General features: G+C 40.9%; 1 protein-coding gene across 8 annotated transcripts in view; it reads left to right on the forward strand.

The window, feature by feature from the left end:
- Positions 1-23,243, forward strand: part of BICRAL (BICRA like chromatin remodeling complex associated protein) — a 102,433-nt gene that overhangs the window by 9,077 nt on the left and 70,113 nt on the right. For 4 of the 8 annotated variants that reach the window (XR_008237954.1, XR_008237955.1, XR_008237956.1 and 1 more), the window contains exons 1-4: positions 754-1,134; positions 16,773-16,821; positions 21,660-21,708; positions 21,791-21,859. Coding sequence is in view for 5 of the 8 variants with exons in the window: in XM_052806092.1 (XP_052662052.1) it covers positions 16,778-16,821; positions 21,660-21,708; positions 21,791-21,859 (162 nt within the window). In the remaining 3 variants the exon portion in view is untranslated. The other 4 variants (XM_052806087.1, XM_052806089.1, XM_052806091.1 and 1 more) reach the window with 4 other exon arrangements.

Raw genomic sequence — 23,243 nt, forward strand, 5'->3', positions numbered from 1 at the left:
CTTGCTGTGTGCAAGTCTGTGGGAATTACAATTACGAGCAGAAAAAGGGTCTTAAAGAGATTTCTTGTTTTAAAAGCATTACCATACATATCTCTACATGCTAAGACGCTAACTCAGTTTTCAATCAAAATGTTTTTGTTTTAAATGAACTAGGCTTCTCTGAATCATCTGAATAAAGGATTTTAAATTATGTTTTTGATTAATAAAGTGAGTATTTTAAGTTGAATTAGGTTTTTGTAACCAACAAGCTTTGAACAAAATTATTAATGCTTTTAGCTGAAATAAATTGTATAATTGTATCAATGCACTCCCAGAGCTGTAGGCTTTGACTCCAAATTAGCATTTTTAGGTTACCCAGAACTTTTTTTAAGCAGCTTGAAATTCACGTCATTTGTTTCCACCAAGGGTGGTGGTAAGAAAAAGAACGTTTCTAAAAATACTCAAAATATTGCAACTTGTGAGAGGATCAAATCTTATTTGTTTCAAGGTGACCTTGCATTTATTTTTCTGGGGGACCCCTGCGCTCACCCCCAAGCGTGTAGTGGCTTACAACCTTAATACGAAGGAGAGCAACCAAGTTGTTAAAATTGATGTTCTTTTTAGTGGGAATAACCTGTTTATTTTTTTCCTTTTCTGTAACCCCAAGCACACCCCAACTTTTAACGGAAAGTAAACAGCTGAGGCACGTCTAGATTGCCAGGTCTACGGCTTTCTCAAAAAAAAAAAAAGGCAGCTAAACTTTTTAAAGGGACTGACTGTAAAAAACGCCAAGCGAGGACCGCGTTGGAGCTGGGGACTCATCATGTCAGGGCGGCGGTGCGTGTGCCCGGGCGCCGGTCTGCGGCATTGTCTCCCGGCGGAGCGGCACGGCCGGGCCCCGCCGGCGCGGCGCGGTGCGGTGCGGCGCGGTACGGTACGGCGCGGCGCGGTGCGGTGCAGCGCGGCGCGGTGCCGTGCTCTCCTCTCTCGCTCGCTTTCTCTTTCCCCCTCTCTCGCTCTCTCCCTCGCTCGCGCGCTCTCTCTCTCCCCCCTCCCTCCCTCGCTCTCTCGCTCTCCCTCTCTCTCTCTTACACTGCCAGCCCCTGATGTGATGGCGAAGAAACCCCGTTGACAAGGCACTGCTTTTTCATGACGGTGAGTTTCCCTTTGAGTGTATTATAATTTTGTGATAAAAATTTCAAGGAAAAAAAAAACACACAACCTCCTTCCTCCCTTCCTTCGGGGAGGGAAAAGAGAGGGGGGAAATCTATCTCCAGACAGACAGAAAAGAAAGAGGAGCAAATTAACAACCAGGAGTTGCCAAAACCAGGATATTAGGTTTCAGCCCAGAGAGCTATTGGCTCTGGGGCTATGTATATAAATATATATCTAGAGAGAGAGCGAGCGAGAGGGGAGACGAGGAGGAAGAAGAGGGATATTTTGTGGGTGGCTGTTGTTTGGGCAGATGTGGATTCACATGGAAATGAACTATATATATATATATTTTTTTTTTTTTCCGCGAGGCTGGTGGCGGTGGCTGCTGAGGGCACTTAAAAAAAAAGTTGTTTCTTAAAATAAAGGCGGGGGGGTAGAAGGGAGAGATAAGGTTTCAGGTCCAGGCTGATAGCTGCAGAGAGGGGAGAGGTTTGGGGTGGGTTTTTTTTTCTTGCTGATGCCATGCAAATTCAGGAGAGGAGGGAAGAAAAATCTCTTTTAATGACTCATTGATTGAGCCGGTTTAAAATTAGTTGTTGTTGTTGTCTTTTTTTTTTTTTTTTCCGCCCCCTTGATGGCCATCAAGAGAGGGATGGAAAGAGGAGAGGAGGGAGAGTGTGTGTGTGTGTGTATGTGTGAGTGTGAGAGAGAGAGTGAGAGGGAGAGAGGGGGATAGAGAGAGTGTGTGAGGGAGAAAGAAAAATAATCTTTTCAAATCTCCTCCCTCTTTTTTTTCCCCCCTCGTTTCTTTGCTTTTCTCTAAAGCTCTGTGGTCTGTGAAACACTCTTTCTTCCTCCTCGTTGGGAAAATGGAGACACTTCGTCTCTCTCCTGGCTGTGGAGCTGGGAAGGATTTTTCTTTTCTTTTTTCCATTTTCACTCCTGGCTTGATTTTTTCCTTTACCCCGTCCACTCGCCACCACCCTAATCTTGTAATTTCTTTGAGCTTGTGTCTCAGATTTGTGCCTTCTGGGGATTTATTTTTCACTGGTTTCCTCGTTTTTGGTGTCGCCACTAGATTTGATTTGATTTGTTTGGTTCTTTATTTGCAATTTCCTCTGAATTGCTCCGTGCCTCCTGCTTTTAACCAAGGAATGGAAACGGTGCTGCTTTTTGTGGGTGCGCGAAATGCTCAGGCGGTAGGTTTGGGCTAATGCGCTTTTTTCTCCTTTTCGGGACCAAGTTTTCCGCTGTATATGTTTTTTTTCCGTTTGGGGTGAGAATATTTAACTGTAACGCCTCTTTTTAAAACCTAACAATAAACCGTCTCTTTCTGGAGTAACCCGTTTGGCTTTGCTGTAGAGTGGATGTGAATCTGATCCTTTGTGCTGCTGGGATTATTTTCCGTAGAAGAAACAATGTTTTTCTAAGTAGTTTTTACTTGTGGCTTAAAACAGTTGTTGTTTGTGGAGGGGATTTTCTGAACTCTTCACAGTTCACATTTATTGGTTTATGGGGTGCTTCAATACTTGTTATAATTTGTTTTTGCTATTAATTGCAAAATTCACTTACAGATTGTGGTAGAAAGCAGATGTAGTACTGTTAAAAACCGGCCAAAATCAAACGACGTATAGAGGGCACGTTTATATTTACTTAGAACTGTTACTAAATTACCACTGGGGGAAGGAGAGAGAGGTGGAGGCCTTTGCTTTTGCCCGATTCTCTGCTCCCCGCTCCCCTTCTCCTCAGGGCTCGGCAGTACGGAACGAAACAGGATTTGAAGGAGAAAGGAGAGGTCCTCCGGAGGCGGCTCTGGCCGTGCCCGGGCTCGGCGACCAGCCTTTGCGGTGCAGCTCTCGGTGCGAGTGGGAGTGGGAGAGCGCGGGGAAGATGGCGCTGCCTGGCTTCCTGCCAGCGTTTGTTGCGCAGTTTCACTCCGACTCTCCTCCCCCACGGGCGCCATTTTAAGGTCCTTTCTGCTGTCGTCGCGCCGTTTGGGGCGTTGCCGCCGCGCCCTGGTCGGGCCATTTCTCTTTCTGTCTCGGAAGACGTTACTCTCTCAGGCCTTGAGATCCTCTCCCCGAAATCCCAGAATCTCCTTGCTCCCCCCCCTCCCCCCTTTCTTTCTTTAAGGAGTTTCTTCTGTGTGTGCTTTGGGGAGAGAGGTGAAGGATTCTTGGCTCTGTTTGTGAAAGGGAGCAAAAAGGGTGGATTGTTTTGGGCATGGGCCTTTTCGGGAAGGGCCCCGTCAGAGTTGTTGCTCTGAATTGCTGCCTTCTCAGGCTTCCCCCATCTCCTGCGTAGTCTGGGTCACGGTGCTGTGAGGTATTAAGCTGGCTTGGTTCAGAGGGGCCTGTGCTCCCAGTTTAAAGCCTGTAAACATCACTTCAAAGCATTTTTTCATATCTCTAAAATACGTGTTTCTTGACATGAGATGCATTCAGAGTGTAGGACAAAAACAGTTTTGAAAGAACATCATCTGTTGAATGATCAAAAAACACAACATGTCATTAAAAAAGAAATCCACCTTTAAAAAATGCTCTAGCGTAGCACATAGGGTAAAGTGTTCACTGAAGAGCCTTCAATACCTTTAAAAGTGCTTGCAAAAATACAAGGGCAAGTAACTTTTTGGTGGGCGGGTAGATAACTTATTTTCTTGCTGTTACTCTCTTGGTAATTTTTTTGAGGGAGGGACTAACGTCTTTTAAAGTTTTTATCCTTTATGTCTTGGGAAGCAGTGCTTTTTCCAAATTTGGCGGCTCCACTTTAATATGCTTTTAAAGTTTTGTTTTGGTACTGTTTTTTAGGGAGAGTGTTGAAAATGGTCTCCTATTTTTTGATCAGAACTTTTTTTTTTTTTTGTACATTTCTATGTAATCTGATCAATGTTCATGAGGGTTGAGTTTAATACCAACATCTGTATTCAGGAACAGCAAGTATGCTGCCAGACCCACTCATGCTGTGCTCACTAAGGAGTGTGGAATGCTTGTTTAGTTCTTCATTTTACGCTTTTTGACAGATCAGAGGAGGGCTTCCCATGCCTCTTGCTTGTTCCTGAAGGAATTGGGAGATTTTTTTTAAATTTGGGGTTAATTTTAAGACTATTGAAATTCTTTGCCTGTTGGTGTTGAAGGCTTTTAAATGGCATTTCTTGTGAAATACACATTTTTATTGCTTGGAATATACTAAAAAAATTGCCTGAATATAAACTGTCTTTTCTAAAGACTTTCATGGGGACAACCTTGTTAACATTTTAGCTTTTTAAACAATACACCTGCTAAAACTTTGTTTGAAAATCTGTTGAGTGTGGAGTACAGTATTTGTTCACGTATTTCAGAGATCTTATTACTACATGAAATCCACTCTTTCTTGAAATGATTATTTTGTATTTTTGTTAACAGTAGTCTTGGGATCAAGGTAGTGGTTTTTTTTTAGCGGTAGTGTATTTTTATACAATAAAATTTCTCTGTTATGCACTAATGTCTGGCAGGTTCTGTGTTGATTTTTTTCACTAATTTGTGAAAATAATGAAGAAATGACAAAAATGGGATAAAATGACCAGTTTATATACTCTCAGGGCGTAATACTTACCAAATGACTTACATACACTTTCTACTCTGACCTGCTTGCATTAAAGCAAAGTGTATTCTCATTTTGGGTTGAGATCTTTGGCAGATAGTATTTAAATATAGTAGATCTCTTCTTTTTAGATGTATTTCTTTGGCCGTGTCTGAGCTTTAAAGTTTTTTCTTGTTGTTGCAAGTAGTACTTTGTATTTTGCATAGCTTGTATACATTGATGGAGGAGTGCAGAAGCTCACCATGTCGATACACTAGCCCAATTGTGCTTTCATTGGTCCACCTTGGCTTATTCACTAGTATGATACTCATGTATTTTAAGTGTGTTCTTATTTTGTTCATACTTCGAGCACTTACCTTGTATATTACACCTGTATTCTTGAGTTGATAATACTTTCAGTATATGTGTGGCCTCAGGTAAGGTCAGTGCTACATAGTTGTGCCCTTGACAGAGATGGTTCTATTGTAGCTAAATAATTAATGTCCCCTTATTTCCTGTCCCCTCCCCCCCACCATGTGTCCTTTTCCAGGAGAGTTTATATATTTAGTTTGGTTGTACTGAGAGAAAAAAACCAAAATCCTGCTAGTATAAGCTGCATTTCCAATTTCCTCCAAGGTCCCTTTCTGTATCCATAAAGTTTTGCAACAGAGGTAAGTCTATAGTCGAAGAGCTTTGCAGGCATGGATGCATTGGTGTGCTACTTGGGTGTTCATTGTACTCTAGCTGTATTTTCAGAGTTTTGCTGGTATACTTCCACTTCGGTTCCATACAAGTTGTATCTGCTTAACTGCAGTTGTGTTTTATAATGTGGCTCTAATAGTCAATGATCATGCCTTTTCGTGCTGCATTAGGCTTGTGGTTAAGTCTAATGGCTGGTGCTTTTTAGTGTAGATGCGGCAGTGAGAGTGTGAAAGTGTGTCATCCCTGTCTAAGTAACAGATACAGTCCAGACATAAGAGGCTCTTTGATAATGTAGTTCAATCTGTTCAGAGAGTTGGCATAATTTCTTCTAGTAGTTCTGCTGGAATAAGCTGCATCTGTGCTTGAAAGGTTTTTTTTATGGTGACATACCCGGTCCAGCATAGACATGGGGATTGTCTACAAAAACAAGCATGTTTTGCTTTCTTGCAGTAGAGGAAAACCAGCAAGTAATAAACTGTTCTAATATTCATTGTGACCTGCAACTGTTCTAGTTTGAAAGTTGGAATAAGCAGTATTGGTAAAGTCCTTGTTGCACGAATATAAATGCATGAACACTGACCTGAACTGATGTTTTTTCATGATCATCATGTAGTTAAATGAATACGTGTATCTTTATTTTCAAATGTTCATTTGCCCCTGAACTAGCATGTCTGTATTATTTTTGCTTTATTTGAGAATTGCTGCAGTTTTAAACAAAATAAAAACATGATCAACTAGTGCAAATAGACTATCAAGTTTTTTTCTTACTTTTATTTTCTTGCACTCGTTTTAAAATGTTCCAGAGCTATTTCCAATGTTACTTTGAGTAACGGAATGCTTACCAAAAGGAAAAGAAAGTGGGCACATTGCTGTCAAAACTTAATACAACAGCCTTTCTTTCACTGAAGGTATTAAGAAAGGGTGGTGAAGTGAAGAGAGAGGAGTCCAGGGAGAAAGTTTTAACTTCATTGCAAGAGACTGATGATTTTTGTAAGGGCTGATCTTATGCCATCTTATGTCTCAGGTGGAACTTGCAGTAGTAGTTTTACTGTGAACTTGATCTGAGTGTGGAATTCCAAGATCTGGTGTTGAAGCTTGAATTTATTGAGATGTGTCAACTACAGAAAATATCTTGGCCCTACTGAAATAGGTAGCAAAATCTCCATTGGCTTCAGCAAGGCATTGGCTTCAACAGGGACAAGGTTGGCAGTGTGGAGGATTTTCAGTCTGGTTTTGGGGGGTGTTGATATGGACTGCACTACTGAATTAGTTGCACATCTGTCAATTCATCGTATTCAAATTTCAGTTGATTTCCCAGACATAAAACCATGTTAGCTTGTGTGAACCATGCCTGTGGCAAGGTAACCAGTTTTGTTTTTTTTTTTTCCTAAACTAGTATGGACTAGAGTGGCAATGAAAAGATATTAATTGCGCATTGGTTTATAAATTAATTGAGAAATGATCAGTTCATAAGGAAGTTACACTCTGGGACTGCGTAAGTGTTTTTTCAGAATCTTTGAAAATTATATGCACAGAATGAGAAGTATGATACACAGGTATTCTCTAGTAGGAACAAGGTCAAAACATCTGAAGGACTGACTCGATGTTTCTTGAGTATTGCATTGCACAAATAACGTATGCTAATAGCCTGCGTTATTGCATACAGTAGTTTCTAGAAATACTTAAGAGCATCTAACTTCCTTTGAGCAGTTCATAAGGAACTGTTGAGGTTACGCCTCCTTCTTTTCCTCTTTTGGTATGAAACTAGGACCTTTCAAAATATTTTATGAATATTGAAATTCCTGAAGAATTGTGTATGCCGTGGAGCAGCTTAGAAGACTGAGCCCAAAATAGGCCGTAGCATAGTGATGAGGATAGTCACTGCTGGGGAAATGGGCTGAGCTGAGTGTTCAACGTGGTGAATCCTGTGGGGTAGGTAAGCATCCTGACCTCCCGGCTGCAAGTTACTCTGGATTTTCTCTATGTGGTTTAAAATATCTGTTCCCAGATGAAAGTCTTGTCAAGGTTTTGGTGTTGCCAAGAGCAGCTCTGGATGCAGTAGGAAAAAAATTGAATAAATTAAGAGATTTGATGCTGAACATGTGTGTCTGAGGGAAACCAGATTTTAGACAGCTGCACTGGGGGTTCACACATGTACTTGCTTGACTGTAGCTGGATTAACCTTTAGTATCATACATACTGTTAACAACTGAACTGCAGATTTCCATTTTTTTCTTAATATATTAAGATATCACTAGGTTTTGGAAGCTTGGTAAGTTACCACATTTGCCAAACTCAAATCAAGAATTTTTTTTTTAATGTTATACTAAAGGGAAATAAAATTTAAGAGTTGGGTAAACAACCTGTTGTGGGTTGTCTGTGCTTTAGTGTGTGTTTTTATTTGCCTTTCTGTATGTGGGGCTGGTACCTCATAACCGCATAAAGACCCTGTCTGTCCTCTTAGGTGTTCATGTCCCACCAGATCTTAGAAACCATGAAGATGCATAATGTCGCACCTAGAAATTCATGAGACGTCACACTTTTGTGTTTCTTTTCTTGTTGCTATTTATCTGACTCCTGAATAGTATCCATATTTTGGAGTATTTTTTTGTAGAGAGGTTTTGCCTCATTCTTCTGAATATTTAAAGTTACAAATTTCTTCTTGTACTCTGTTGCGTACAGATGTCTTTGAAATACTGATGATTAAATTCAGTTCCGCAGCTAATTTCAAACATTGTAAGTTCATCTTAAAAGTACTGCTCGGCTTTAAAATCTTGGAATTAAAACATGTTTTCATATATATAGAAAGTTCACACTTGTGTATTGTACTGTGTTACTAGGTTAGAATCCCAAATTTCTTAGGTAGCTCTTTTTTAGAGCACAATTCCTGGTAGATTTTGCAACAGTATAGTAGTTGCTTTTTGTTGATTACTCTGGAAGACAAAATATCCGTAAGGAATAATTACATATTGTAGAGTATAAGCACAGCATGGTTTACAAGTGAGTAGTTAAATCCTTGTGTTTTACAAAGTACATTTTAAAAATTAATTTTGCTTCCTTTCTCCTGTTGTCCTGAAATGACAACTTTTTGATAATTATGCCTTCTGTATTTTTGCCTGAGTAAAATGGAGAGTGAGATTTTAATTTGCCATCAAGTTTCTCAATATTTACCTCTTTTCTATTGAATACTGTGTCATTATTCTGCTGCACATAATTTTTTACAGTAATGAGGGGGGAAGTGCAAATACCTCTTAATGTTTGTGTTTTGTATTCCATCTGTGTAAAAATCAGTTCCTTGAAAATAAAGGGCTTGATGTGGTGATCAGCTCTTAGGTTGATTATAAAACACATGCTTGGTTAGTTACAAGAATCTGAAATTGTCCAGTTTGCAAGATACTAGATTGTTCAAAAGTAGCATGGACTCAAAATTTAAGAATAAAATATATAGTAATAAGTGTTTGGGTTTATACTCCTTTCTTATACTCCTGTGTTGCAGAGAATGCAAAGGAGGTCTGTCTGGTTGTTCTTGTGTGAGTAAGTTTCCTTCAATGAATCCAAGGCTGCGCGTTCATTAGGAACCAGAGAAGTAACTGACAGTGTCAGTAAGGCAGTAGTTACAGCACCTTAGCAACCTGAAGCTCATACTGCTTAAATGATATGCATTACCTAATATGTGCTAAAATGGCATCTTTTTTTTTTCCCCCAGTTCAGAAGCACACTGAGCGAAATATTAGTACTGTGAAAATTAATGGAAGTCGTGGTGGAAATTTGTGTGAGGGAAGGACTTCAACTCTGGGCGTTTTGCCTCTGCAGTCAGTGTGGAATCACTTAATGCTGCTGTGATCCTTTGATGTAATTTAACAAGGAATGGATGCTTGTATTGGGCTAATAAAGTTATCTTACATCTGTATTCAAAAAGGATATGAGGGATAAAAATGTCATAAATTTGATGTAGCACACTCAGCTACAATACCATTTACTACAGTGGCTATTACAGTAACTTTGATTTCTTCTATTTTTGTTGTTACGATTATTGTTATAGTGATAATGTATTTCTTCAGATATTCCATAGTGAAGTTACTATTAATGTTGGGATTGTAGATTAAGATTCTGGAGAATGTTGTAGAGCAACAGAACAGTACAGAAGATTTGATAGCTCAGAGCTGTTATAAAGCATGACAGGGGTGTCGTTAGAGTTCCTGCTGACTGGATGTGTACCAAGTCTTATTGAACTTGTGAGGATTAGTGTGCATATCTCGTAACTCAAACAGTAGTTGCTTCAGGTCCGACGTATGTTACTGTATGCAAGTTTGATTATCTCCCGCTATGAAGCTCTAACTAGAGCAGTCATTTCCTTGCTTTAAAGCATTGATTTCCAAAGGTCAGTGTTCACTCTCAGAATTTATGAGTCTGGAGATTTTTAGAACAGTTTTGCAGATAAATTTATTTACTTCTGGCTTACCAAGTTTTGATGTTGATCGTATCGCACTTTGGGGAATTACTGCTCTAAATGTTGCTTTTCTAAACTAGACACTATCTTAGGCTTCTTACAGAACGTGAAAATAATATTTTACTGCTTTGTATCTGAAGCTATGTATTAAGGTTGTATGAAATTATAAATGACTGAGAAAGGAAAGTAATTCTTTTGTGACAAGTGTCCTAGTTTTGGCTGGGATAGAGTTGATTTTCCTCCTAGTAGCTGGTACAGGGCTGTGCTTTGGGTATAGGATCAGAATAATGTTGGTAACACACGTTTTAGTTGTTGCTGAGCAGTGCTTACACTAAGTCAGGGACTTTTCAGCTTCTCATACTGTCCTGCCAGCGAGGAAGCTGGAGGGGCACAAGAAGTTGGGAGGGGACACAGCCAGGACAGCTGACCCAACCTGGCCAAAGGGGTATTCCATACCATGTGCCGTCATGCTGAACAATAAAACTGGGGGGAGTTGGCCAAGGGATGGTGGCCCACTGCTCTGGAACTGGCTGAGCATTGGTCAGTGGGTGGTGAGCAATTGCATTGTGCATCACTTGTTTTGTATATTCTTTTATCATTATTTTCCCTTCCTTTTCTGTCCTATTAAACTATCTTTATCTCAACCCACACGTTTTACCTTTTTTCCTATTCTCTCCCCCATCCTACTGGGGGGGGGGGAGTGAGCAAACGGCTCTGTGGTGTTTAGCTGCCTGCTGGGTTAAACCACAACCCAAGCTTGAATATAATTTAAGTGAATTTTAAATCCAGTATTTACAGTGGTTTTGAATACTCCCATTTTTTTAAGTTACAAAACCCATGTGCAGTATATGAAGCATGTATGAATGGTTGGGCTGTTTCTGGACAAATCGAGTTTTAGTGACTCTGCAGCTTGTAGACCCTGCATGTGTTGCATGATACTGTGGATTGTGTAGCATGGTGATTAAAAATTTAGGGTGGTAAGGACCACTGGAGGTTATCTGGCCCTGCCCCCTGCTGTAGGCAGAACTAGCTTCAAAGTTAGGACAGGTCAGTCAGGGCCATTTGAGTTTTGAAAATTTCGAAAGAGGGTGATTCCACCCTCTTGCTTGAGCATTCTTATTTGTGAACTGCTTTTTTCCTTATATCTGGTTGGGACTTTGTGTTCCATGTTTTGGCTGTTGCCTCATGTCTTGCTGCTCATTGATAAGAAGAGGCTGGCTGTGCTTTTCTTGGTACTCCTTTTAGCTAGTGGCAGGCTGCGGGTAGTGCCTCGGTTAGCATTCTGTTGTCCAGGCTGAAGAAATGTAGTTCCCTCAGACTTTCTTAGTGTCATGTGCATGCAGGCTTTTATTGGCATTCTGCTGGACTTTAAAGTTTTTCTGTATTTCTTTTAAAGGAGGCAGGGGAGGGGTGTGCGTGGCAAAACCAGACACAGTTTCAGGTGGGAGTTCACAAGTGCTGAGTAGAGGGGAATAATCACTTCCATCAACCTGCCTGCACTGCAGCTAACGTGAGAGTGGTGGCTGGATTAACTGTACGTGTGTGGCTACAGTCTGACAATTGCTTTAAGCTGGCTGAAGCACTGCTGCCTTCCCCTGTACTCACCTACTCAGCTCCCTCATATTCCCTCTCTTGTGCTGGCGCTAGCACTCTTGTAGCCCTGTGGCAGGCCAGAACCAAATCAAGAAGCTAATCCAAGTTGAAACAGACCAATGTATTTTGTCAGATGAATTTTCTGTTCCAGGCGACTGTTCAAAGCCTTGAGCTGACTCGGGAAAGTGGATGAGAGGGGCGCAGGACTGCTGTCTTCCTCTTTTGTTGGTCTTTGCTCTGTAGTAGGTGAGTGTTGAAAGGGAGGCAGATGCTTTAAGGCCAAGTAGTAACAGTCCCCCAGAGGACTGGCCTGCATAACTGGGATTTCCTTGTCAGTTTTATTACTTTCAGCTTTTCTTATATTCTGTGTGGGAGCATGCAATAAAGGGCACTCTGGTTATTTCCCAAAAGGGATAGGCAGTGCTGCTTCCACAAGTACATGTGACCCAAGTTGAAGTATATGCTAGGTTCACCAGTGCCGTAGCAGCAGCGTGAAATAAAACAGTAGAGGCTTCGCTAATAGTAAGTTACAGGGAGTATCTGTGCTGGGTTGTGACTAATTAGTAAGGACTGCCCTTGTAAATTAGTTGGATGCACCAGGAGGGCTGAGTTTGGCCTACTTACGATAAACAGGTTTTTTTGTGTTTTTAATTTTTTTTTTAAAAAGGCACTGTAGAACAGTATTGATGATAACTAGATATTTATTAGGCTGCATTGTAACAGCTCTCCAGCAGCTTGTGTGAATCTTTCTAATGTGTATTTTCCCCCAGTTTTCTCTAGTGTGGGCTCTTGTCAGAGCCCTGGGTGCACTGGTGTGCCCCAGTTGCCCAGATGAGCCTCACCTGGAGCCTCCATCCACACCCCTTGCCCATGGGCTGAAGCCTCTGTCAACTGATCCAAATACAGAATTGAGTCAATCTTTAAGAGTCTAGGCCAGTGGTCTCCAGATGTTTTTGATCACACACCCCTATTGGTAAAAGTTTTTTGAGCATGCACCCCTAATATATGTGTATGTATTTACAAATTATGTGCAGGTAGTACTGAAGTTCTAGTATTTTCTTCCTGCACCCCAGTGGATTTTCTTGCACGCACCCCACTTCAGAGACCACTGGTCTAGGCTATGTAACTCTAATCCTCTAATTCCACTCATTGTGTCGAGTTTTATTTTCAAACTGTCTTGACTTAATACAGTTTTTGCCCATTTCATACATCAGTCATTGGTTGGCCCACTGTATGTTAACAAATGGTGAGGACAGAATTTGTATAACTTGTGTATAGAAAATCTGAAAAGATAGTTGGCAAGAAAAGCAGCAAACTCATCTACTATTTGTGCTGTAAAAAGCGTGTTAGGAAAATTTCACAGGATAGACTTGCTTATATTGACACACTTTTAAATGATCATCTCTGTCAAGGTGATGTGTTGCTAAAGTTGCCCTCTGTTCTAAGTAGACTGAATGGGTAGTTGCTTTTGGGTGTGCAAGGACTTGGTCTGATTGTGCATCTCCTCTGTTGCTGTCCTGAAGTTAACAGGACACTAATCCTCATTGCAAATCTGCATCAGTTAAAAAGATTTAAACCTGCAGTTATGTGGTTATGTAGATCTTGGGTATGTGTGGCGAAATAGGAGCAGAATTTAGTCTAAATAGGTAGGTTTGTGGCTTGGTTATGATCTTGATTGTTCTTTCACAGACCTCATAGAATCATAGAATAGTTTGGATTGGAAGGGGCCTTAAAGATCATCTGGTTCCAAATCCCCTGCCATGGGCAGGGAGACATTCCATTAGACCAGGTTGCTCAAAGCCCCATCCGACCTGGCCTTGAACAATTCCAGGGATGGGGCATCCACAGCCTCTCTGGGCAACCTGTTCCAGTGCCTCACCACCCTCACAGTGAAGAACTTCTTCCTTACATCTAATCTAAATCTACCCTCTTTCAGTTTAAAGCCATTAGTCCTTCTCCTATCACTACACGCCCTTGTAAAAAGTCCCTCTCCGGCTTTCTTGTAGGTCCCCTTTAGGTACTGGAAGGCTGCTGTAAGGTCTCACTGGAGCCTTCTCTTCTCCAGGCTGAACAACCCCAACTCTCTCAGCCTGTCTTCATAAGAGAGGTGCTCCAGCCCTCTGATCATCTTTGTGGCCCTCCTCTGGACTCGATCCAACAGGTCCATGTCCTTCTTATGTTGGTGGCCCCAGAGCTGAACGCAGTGCTCCAGGTGGGGTCTCACGAGAGTGGAGTAGAGGGAGAGAATCACCTCCCTAGACCTGCTGGTCATGCTTCTTTTGGTGCAGCCCAGGATACAGTTGGCTTTCTGGGCTGCAAGCACACATTGCTGGGTCATGTTGAGCTTCTTGTCAACCAACACCCCCAAGTCCTTCTCTGCAGGGCTGCTCTCAATCCACTCATCGCCTAGCCTGTATTTGTGCTTGGGATTGCCCCAACCCATGTGCAGGACTTGGCCTTGTTGAACTTCATGATGTTTGCACAGGCCCACCTCTCAAGCCTGTCAAGGTCCCTCTGGATGACATCCCTTCCCTCCAGCGTGTTGACTGCACCACACAGCTTGGTGTCGTCGGCAAACTTGCTGAGGGTGCAGTCGATCCCACTGTCCGTGTCACTGACAAAGATGTTGAACAGCGCCAGTCCCGATACTGACCCCTGAGGAATGCCACTCATCACTGCTCTCCACTTGGACATCGAGCTGTTGATCGCAACTCTTTGAGCGCGACCATCCAGCTAATTCCTTATCCACTGAGTGGTTCATCCATCAAATCCATGTCTCTCCAATTTAGAGGCAAGGATGTTGTGTGGGACAGTGTCAAATGCTTTGGACAAGTCCAGGGAGATGACGACAGTTGCTCTTCCCTTATCCACCAATGCTTTAAGCCCGTTGTAGAAGGCCACCAAATTTGTCAGGCCCGATTTGCCCTTAGTGAAGCCGTGTTGGCTGTCACCAGTCAGCTCCTTGTTTTCCATGTGCCTTAGCATAGTTTCCAGGAGGATCTGCTCCATGATCTTGCTGGGCACAGAGGTGAGACTGACTGGCCTGTAGTTCCCTGGGTCTTCCTTTTTTCCCTTTTTAAAAATGGGGCCTATGTTTCCCCTTTTCCAGTCAGTAGAAACTTCTCTGACTGCCGTGACTTCTCAAATATGATGGATAGTGGCTTAACCACTTCATCCACCAGTTCCCTCAGGACCCGCGGATGCATCTCATCAGGTCCCATAGACTTGTGCACCTTCAGGTTCCTTAGATGGTCTCGAACCTGATCTTCTCCTGTGGTGGGTGGTTCTTCATTCTCCCAGTCCCTGCCTTTGCCTTCTGTGACTTGGGTGGTGTGGCTGGAGCACTTGCCAGTGAAGACAGGCAAAAATATTGAGCACACATACCCACCCCTGTGTGTGCTGTTTAAATTGTCTGCTGGTCCTGTGGTATGTCACAAAGGCACTACCATGTGGCATCATGTTTGTGTAGTATTATCTAGCCATCATTTGTGGGGATATTGAGATGGTAGCGATCTGGCTGTGCTTTATTTGCAGTTTTCAAGGTGCAGGAGAATGTAGCCCCTTAGGTTGTGAATGCTGATCAGAACAACTTTTCAGTGTAGCAAGAGCTGTGTGTCATAGGTGGGTTCATGGCTCTGTGATGGTACATTGATCAGCTGTATAAAAACTTGGTCATAGTTTTATACAGATTAGCTCTTTGGTAAACCAGCATTTAAAAAAAAGGTGACATAATATTTCATGTGTATTCTGCTAGTGATGACAAGAATGTTGTTAAAGCTTGTTATTAGGAAGATGCACTTCTGGAGGAGACTGGTTGTGATTCTTGGCGTTTAACAAAAATGTAGCTTTTTCTTGGGGTTTTAGTGTTTGTTGTAAACTGGTAGGAGTTTACAGTATGTTGGGTAGACTTTTCTAGTACCATGTTTATGAAATGAGGAAAAACATCATTATTTTTTCTAATAAAGCCAACTGCATGTTCAGCTAAAGGGCTGTATAAGGGAGAGCCTGAAGAACGATTTGTGTGGATCTGGTCCGGGAGAGTAAGTTTCTATTTGGCAAGAAGTAAGACAGAGTACAAAATGAATTAAAGCCAAAACTATATTAATAAATTCGAGCGATAAATATGATAGCAGACTTTTTAAGGGAAGTTGAGAAAAAACCAAGCATGGAATGCACAGTGATCAGTTTGATGTGATTAGAAGACACTGTGAAGATTAGATTGGATAACTAAATGGAAGCCAGAGTACCAAGAGGTTTAGGGAACGCTAGCATCAGTTGATATTTGAACTGGTGGATTAGATGGGATCTTTACAGAGAGAAGGATTAAATAGTCCTGAGAGTTACTGACAGGAAAAAGGGAGAAGGTACGGTCTCAGATGACATTCTGAGAATTAGGGTGAACAGGAGAACCAGGATATGCAAACAGAAGCTTCGAAGCTTCGAAGGAACAGCGGACGGAGGAAAGAGTGATAGGATGTGTTTGGTACAGGCAGCACCCGACCAAGTAGGCAGTGCATAAGAGAGTTGGTGGTAATGATATTGTGAGGCTAAAAATGCTCTGCACCCAGTGAATGGATGTTTACATTCAGTTTGGCTAATGCAAATGAATTCCCTACCTGTTGTTAAAAGGATTGTCAGAACTCTACTGTTAACCACAAGTTTGTTCAAGTACACCTCTGAGTATTGTCGAGGAGAAACTGGAAGTGGCCGTATTGGCACTAGCAATACCTAAGAAAGGTCTGCTAGAAAATAAGTGTTCTTTTTAATGCTTCGTAATGTCTTGGCTGTAGTTTTGGTTCTAGCCTATAACAGCACTGTCATGATACTGACCTAAATTTGTTTACCTTTTTGGCTAGCCAGTATTATAGCCACTAATTTGTAATGGTCTTTGTAGGTTCTGTGGTGTTTGGTTATTCCCTCACTGGGATTAGCTGGGAGCAAATTCCTATAGAAGCATTTTAATTGGAGTCTTGATACTGCATTCACTGTTGATTTTTTTACTACTTTTTTTAAGTCATAGAAGTTCTGTTCAGTTAGTTTGGTTAATAATTTGTCTTTGTCCAATTTAAAATTCTAAAAAAACCCCTAAACAGTAAAATGTTGCATGGGATTTTGTATACCATTACATGTGACTGAATTTGATTTTGAGATAAATCAATGGACCTCTGTAGAAGATGCAGGTTTATTTAAGAACTTTGCCAATAGTAGTAGACATCTGTCAAATTAATAAATTGTTTAACAAAAAATATTGAGATATTCTAAATTGGTTTTATTGGTGAAAGCAATCTTTTGTCTGATACATACCAGATATCCATCCTCTCCCTTTTTATTCTAGTTGTCATGGATGATGATGATGATGAATCCTGTCTCCTTGATCTTATTGGGTAAGTTTTCCTTAAGCAATTTTTTCAGAAAAGTTTGGAAAAAATAATTTTGCAAAATCATCTTCTGGAAGGTGATTCTATCTCAATATTGTCTCAAGACTACTCGCTTTTGAATCATAGAATCATAGAATCATTTAGGTTGGAAAAGACCTTCAAGATCATCGAGTCCAACCATTAACCATGCCCTCTAAACCATGCCCTGGAGTACCCTGTCCACTCACTTTTTGAATATCTCCAGGGATGGTGACTCAACCACTTCTGTGGGCAGCCCATTCCAATGTTTGACAACCCTCTCAGTAAAAAAATTTTTCCTAATATCTAACCTAAATCTCCCTTGCCTCAACTTGAGGCCATTTCCTCTTGTCCTATCTCCAGCCACCTGACAGAAGAGACCAACACCCACCTCACTACAACCCCCTTTCAGGTAGTTGTAGAGAGCGATAAGATCTCGCCTCAGCCTCCTCTTCTCTAGACTGAACAGCCCCAGATCCCTCAGCCGCTCCTCATAAGACTTGTGCTCAAGGCCCCTCACCAACTTGGTTACTCTCCTCTGGACACGCTCTAGCAGCTCAATGTCTTTCCTGTAGTGAGGGGCCCAAAACTAAACACAGTGCTCAAGGTGCGGCCTCACCAGTGCCGAGTACAGGGGAACAACCACCTCCCTGTTCCTGCTGGCCACACTGTTCCTGATACAGGCTAGGATGCGATTGGCCTTCTTGGCCACCTGGGCACACTGCTGGCTCATATTCAGCCGGCTGTCAACCAGCACCACCAGGTCTTTCTCTGCCGGGCAGCTTTCCAGCCACTCTTCCCCAAGCCTGTAGCGCTGCATGGGGTTGCCGTGACCGAAGTGCAGGACCTGGCACTTGGCCTTGTTGAACTTCATACGATTGGCCTCAGCCCATTGATCCAGCCTTGTCCAGATCTCTCTGTAGAGCCTCCCTACCCTCAAGCAGATCGACCCTGCCTCCCAACTTGGTGTCGTCTGCGAACTTGCTGAGGGTGCACTCAATCCCCTCATCCACATCATTGATAAAGATATTAAACAGAACAGGGCCCAACACCGAGCCCTGGGGAGCACCACTCGTGACCCGCCGCCAACTGGATTTCACCCCATTCACCACTACCCTCTGGGCTCAGCCATCCAGCCAGTTTTTCACCCAGTGAATAGTGCAGTTATCCAGGCCACGAGACGCCAGCTTCTCAAGGAGTATGCCATGAGAGACAGTGTCAAATGCCTTGCTGAAGTCTAGGAAAATAACATCGACAGCCTTTCCCTCATCCACTAGGCTGGTCACCTGGTCATAGAAGGAGATCAGGTTGGTCAAGCAGGACCTGCCTTTCGTAAACCCATGCTGACTGGGCCTGATCCCCCTCTTATCCTGGAGTTGCCATGTGAGTGCTTTCAAGACAAACCGTTCCATAATCTTCCCTGGTACCGAGGTCAGGCTGACAGGCCTGTAGTTCCCCGGATCCTCCCTCCGACCCTTCTTATAAATGGGAGTCACATTGGCAAGCCTCCAGTCCTCTGGGACCTCCCCTGTTGACCAGGAATGCTGATAGATGATAGAGAGTGGCTTGGCAAGGACCTCTGCCAGTTCCCTCAGTACTCTTGGATGGATCCCATCAGGTCCCATAGATTTGTGAGTGTCCAGATGGCATAGCAGGTCCCTAACTAATTCCTCCTGGATTAAGGGGGGTATGTTATGCTCTTCATCCTTACCTTCCAGCTCATGGGGTAGAGTACCCTGAGGATGACTGGACTCACTACTAAAGACTGAGGCAAAGAAGGCATTAAGTACCTCGGCCTTTTCCTCATCACTGGTTTCTACGTTCCCTTCTGTATCCATTAAAGGAAAGATATTCTCCTTGGGATTCTTTTTACTGTTAACATATTTGTAAAAACATTTTTTTGTTGTCCCTTACGATAGTGGCCAGATTTAGTTCTAGCTGAGCTTTCGCCTTTCTAATTTTCTCTCTGTATGATCTAACAAGATCCTTGTACTCCTCCCAAGTTGCCCGCCCTTTCCTCCAGAGATGATAAACTCTCCTTTTTTTCTTAAGTCCTAGCAAAAGCTCCCCGTTCAGCCTAGGTGACTTGCAAATGAAATGAGTAGCTATGCTTCACTTCCTCCATGTGGAGATGTGTGTTATCACAAAGCCTTCAATCCCAGTGTATACTAGCTGACAGTCCACTTGCTGGCATTCTCCTCAAGAGAGGCTAAAGAATGAATGTGCATAGAGGTTGGATTGTCTTCTCAGCTAATGGTAATGTCAGGTCACTGCTGAAGCACGTTACTAGGAATGTTGTTACAAACTTCATTGCAAAGAACTATTTTATTGGATTAAAAAAAAAAAAGATCTCAGGTTTTTGAGTAGTGGAACTAGATACTTTGTTCACACTATGCTTGTATTTTAAAGGTAAAAGTAAAATTATTATTTTCTTAATTATAAATATGTAATTTCTACTAATAACATGCAGTTGCATAAAAATGTTAGAAAAATAGAACTTCTACCCAGTACTGTTAAGTATTCACAACAAACAAGAATTTATTAGCATCTTGCTCAAAGATACTTGATTTTAATAAAATTGGGGTTTTTAAATGGTCCTGGTTTTTTTGTTTTGTTCTGTTTTTTTTTCTTCCCCCTCATTATTTCCATAACAGATTTATTTGAAGGTTTATAATTCCATATGGGAATCTCAAAAAATAATTAGTATAGCTGAAGCCTGAGAAAGATTTTCATGGCTTGTGTATGTGACAAGTTACCTTCCTTTGGCTAACATTTATGTCAGTATTCAAGAACAGATAATAGACTATAATGCATTTAAAACATAAGAAAATTTAACATTTCATATATTGTAACTTTTTAGTATGACATCAGCCTAGTAGCAGCTACTAAAAGATCACCTCCTCTTGATAAAAGAATTTTTTACTGTCTTAAATGTAGTAAAAAATAGGCTTTTCTCACTCACTTAAATCTTCCAGCGAAACCAGTGAGACCTTTAACTTCAGAAAAAATAAAATATCACCACAGTGGCTGCTGTAATTTTGGGGTTACTCTGTGGATGCTCTAGCAAAAGCATTGCCAGTACTGGGTCACAGTTACATTCTGTGAAGTATACTGTGCAAGATTGCAGATTGTAGCCATATGAAAACACATCCTGCTTGGAACATAAAGATGATAATTGACTGCATGGGAAAATTAAGTGCTCTGTCATGAGCATGAATCATGGAGGATACTGGTACAAGTTCACAGGTGGTCCAGAAAATGAAGTGCTCTCTATACAGATGAGTGTTTGTGTGAAAAATTACAGTGTTCTTCCTGCTGCTGGCAGCAATTACTGTCTTAAGCATCTAGAGGAATGGAAAACAGCATTTTTTTTTCCATCTGATCTTTGATTTTTGGTAAGTGCCTTCTAAAATTCCTTCCTTACTAAAGACAATATTTAAGGTGATGAAGTGTTCTTCATTTTAAATTGCATTTTTAATGATTTAAAGCCAGTGAGTGTAATTAGTATTAAACAGCCTGGTTATTTTGTTGTTAAAACTCATAAGCACAATAGAGCCCTGTATAAGATCATGAGTTCTATTCTCTTCGATTCTTGAAATGTAGTGTAATCTACTACGAAAATGACACTTTTGTTGGAAAATATATGTAACCACTTCTATGTTGTATTATTGTACCATAAAGTCCCTGCCACGTACTGTCTGTTTAACACATATTTTGTAAACACATGAATGCAGTTTGTTTTTTAAATGAAAAAAAGAGGAATAGAGGTGTATTTTAGAAGCGTACTTGTAAACCTGAAAGATCTTTAACTTGTTCCTTCTTTATTTTCTAGGATGATCAAGAGAGAAGGAGAGATGTTTGAATTAATATTTTTTTACATGAGAATCTCCTGCTTCTCAGAAATGTTTTATTATTACTTGTTAATCAATAAAAATGTTTTAAAATCAAAAAACTCCATGTCATTTTACTTTTCATGCTAGTGGACATGTTGGGAAATGCTGTATAATTGTTGTATTAAAATAATCCCAGGTAACACAACCTTTTAATGTTTTTTACTTGGTCTATATGTGCAGCTACATTAATGTATTTTTGATTTGTTTGAATTTCCAACACTTACTCTATCAGACCACGTTTTTAATCTGAGTCTTATTCAGTGGTAGTGCTAAGTTAATGAAATACTCTGAAATTGTATTTAATAATATTTAATCAGTTATTTCTATGGTTGATTTCACTTGGAAGAGGTGCTGCTTTTTTCTCCAAGTGAAGGGACTGTTACTCTGGCAAGCATAAATTTTTGTTAACTTACATTAAGGGTGGCAGAAAATACGTTACAGATTCAGGTTTGTAAATACCCTAATGGCTTAGACACTAGCTAAACAGGCATTATAGTTCATCTCTGTAGAAGAGGTGGTAACTGTTTTAGTTCTTGTGTTACTTGGTGGTGGTATTTTCCTTTGGTTTTGTACTATGTGCTGTCATAAAATACTGTGTGTTTTAAGAGAATATGAGTAAGACTCATTCCCTCATAAAGGGAAGTAAAGTAGAAGGCAGCTAAAATTTTTTGATGAACATAGTTTATTGCTTGAAATGCCTTGGTATAATGACAGCAAATATGATCAACATCTGAAAATTGTGCTGATAGAGAAACACAGATCCTCAGATGGTATAAACTTTCAGCTTGGCATTGGAGTCAGTGAAAGAAATGTGTTTTTACTGTAAGCCTGATCTATATGAATACAGTATCTGGCTTAGTTAAATTAGTCTCATTAGTAGAAAGAGCTTCCTAAAAGCGGTAACATTTTTTTTTTTTTTTTGTCCCCCTTAAGGGACCCACAGGCGCTGAATTATTTTCTACATGGACCTAGTAGTAAATCTGTAAGTAGCATTCCTGTATATTAGACATACATAAGTTTCATTAAGTGTATTATTTCTAAACATGATTTTTGTCTTTTACCAGAGCAATGAAGACTTGACTAATGCAGAATATTCTGTAGCCAACTCAAATTCAATTTTCGCCAACTCCAATGTAAGTGGTCGGGAGATAAATTATATTTGTATTGAGATTGCATGCTTTCGTTATGGCTTTACTTGGCTTTTATAAAACTGAATGAAGTAGATGTGGGTTTTGACCTTTTTCATATGTGAATTCTGAATGCTAACAGAGAACCACCTCATGCTGTTAGTATTTTAAATACTTCATTGGGTCTTCAGTGGGGAATTAATCAAAAGATACTGCACTGTTGGGCTGTGTTTTGTAAGTATGTAAAACGGCTTGCTGAGCAGTGAAAATATTCTCTGCTATAAGTCTCTCCAGTAAACTGCACTTGTAATTTCAGTGATTGTAGATGTAGTAGTGCTCAAATGTAGACCTTAAAAGTTAGTCATTCATACATCTCCTGTGTTTGTTAGGATAGTTTTGTTTCTTATTTCTAAGTAGAATCTAAACTAGCAATTTTTTAAAAATAATGAATCGGGGTTTTTTGTTCTTTAGTCTGAATAGCTAACTTGGGATGTTTCCTTCCTGTAACGTCAGTGTTAGGGAAGTCACTTTAAATTCATTAGGTGTTGCAAGTAGTCTTCAGTGTTCTTTTTTCACTAGCAGTGTATTGCAGCCCTGGACCAAGTTTTACCCAATGAGGTTGTGGAATCCCCATCCTTGGAGATAAAGCCAAGGCTGATCTGCTCTAGTGCTGGCAGTAGTCCTGCTTTGAGTAGAAGGATGGACTAGATGACTTCCAGAGATCCCTTTTGACCCGCATTTCTTTGATTTCATTGGTGTGTTTTTTAAAAAAACATTCATCCCACGATTCAGTTATTTGAATACATAGAGTAGGGTTTCCTTGGTAATTCCTCTTCCTCTGGTACTGATATCTTGACTCTGTCTCTTTGTCCCATGTTCCTAACAGATATGTGGATGTACTTGTAGATGTGTAGGGACCTTAAATAATTGGCATAAATAAATCCTGAAAACTGTTTATCTATGTGTAGAGAACTAGTGATTTTTCTGTAGCCACAGTAGTGTGATGTGAAGTGTTTGCCTGTCCTTCCCCTTTCAATATAATTATTAAATATTGTAGAAGAAACATACATTGAGGGACAGTTCTTTCTACAGATAAGCTGGTTGAGATAGTTGTGGGGGAGTGGGGTACCAGCAGTAATAGGGTGTGCCCAATTTTCAGCTAATCGGGAACAGTGGTTTCAACTTGGTGCCAGGCTAGCCATTATCAGACAGCAGCTTCCTGTATGCAACATGGCAGAGGTGGGTTTTGAGGACTCATCCTGAGAAAAATGAGGTTATGGAGAAAAAATATGACAGGCATTTGTCATAGCCTAGGCTTCCTAGTTGTTCTTTGTAGAGATTCTTCTGATAAGCATGAGGAGGTAGGCAGGATTTGGGGGCTGTATTTCTG

Source organism: Harpia harpyja, chromosome 13 (assembly GCF_026419915.1).
Source record: "Harpia harpyja isolate bHarHar1 chromosome 13, bHarHar1 primary haplotype, whole genome shotgun sequence".
In the NCBI taxonomy this organism is placed as follows: domain Eukaryota; kingdom Metazoa; phylum Chordata; class Aves; order Accipitriformes; family Accipitridae; genus Harpia; species Harpia harpyja.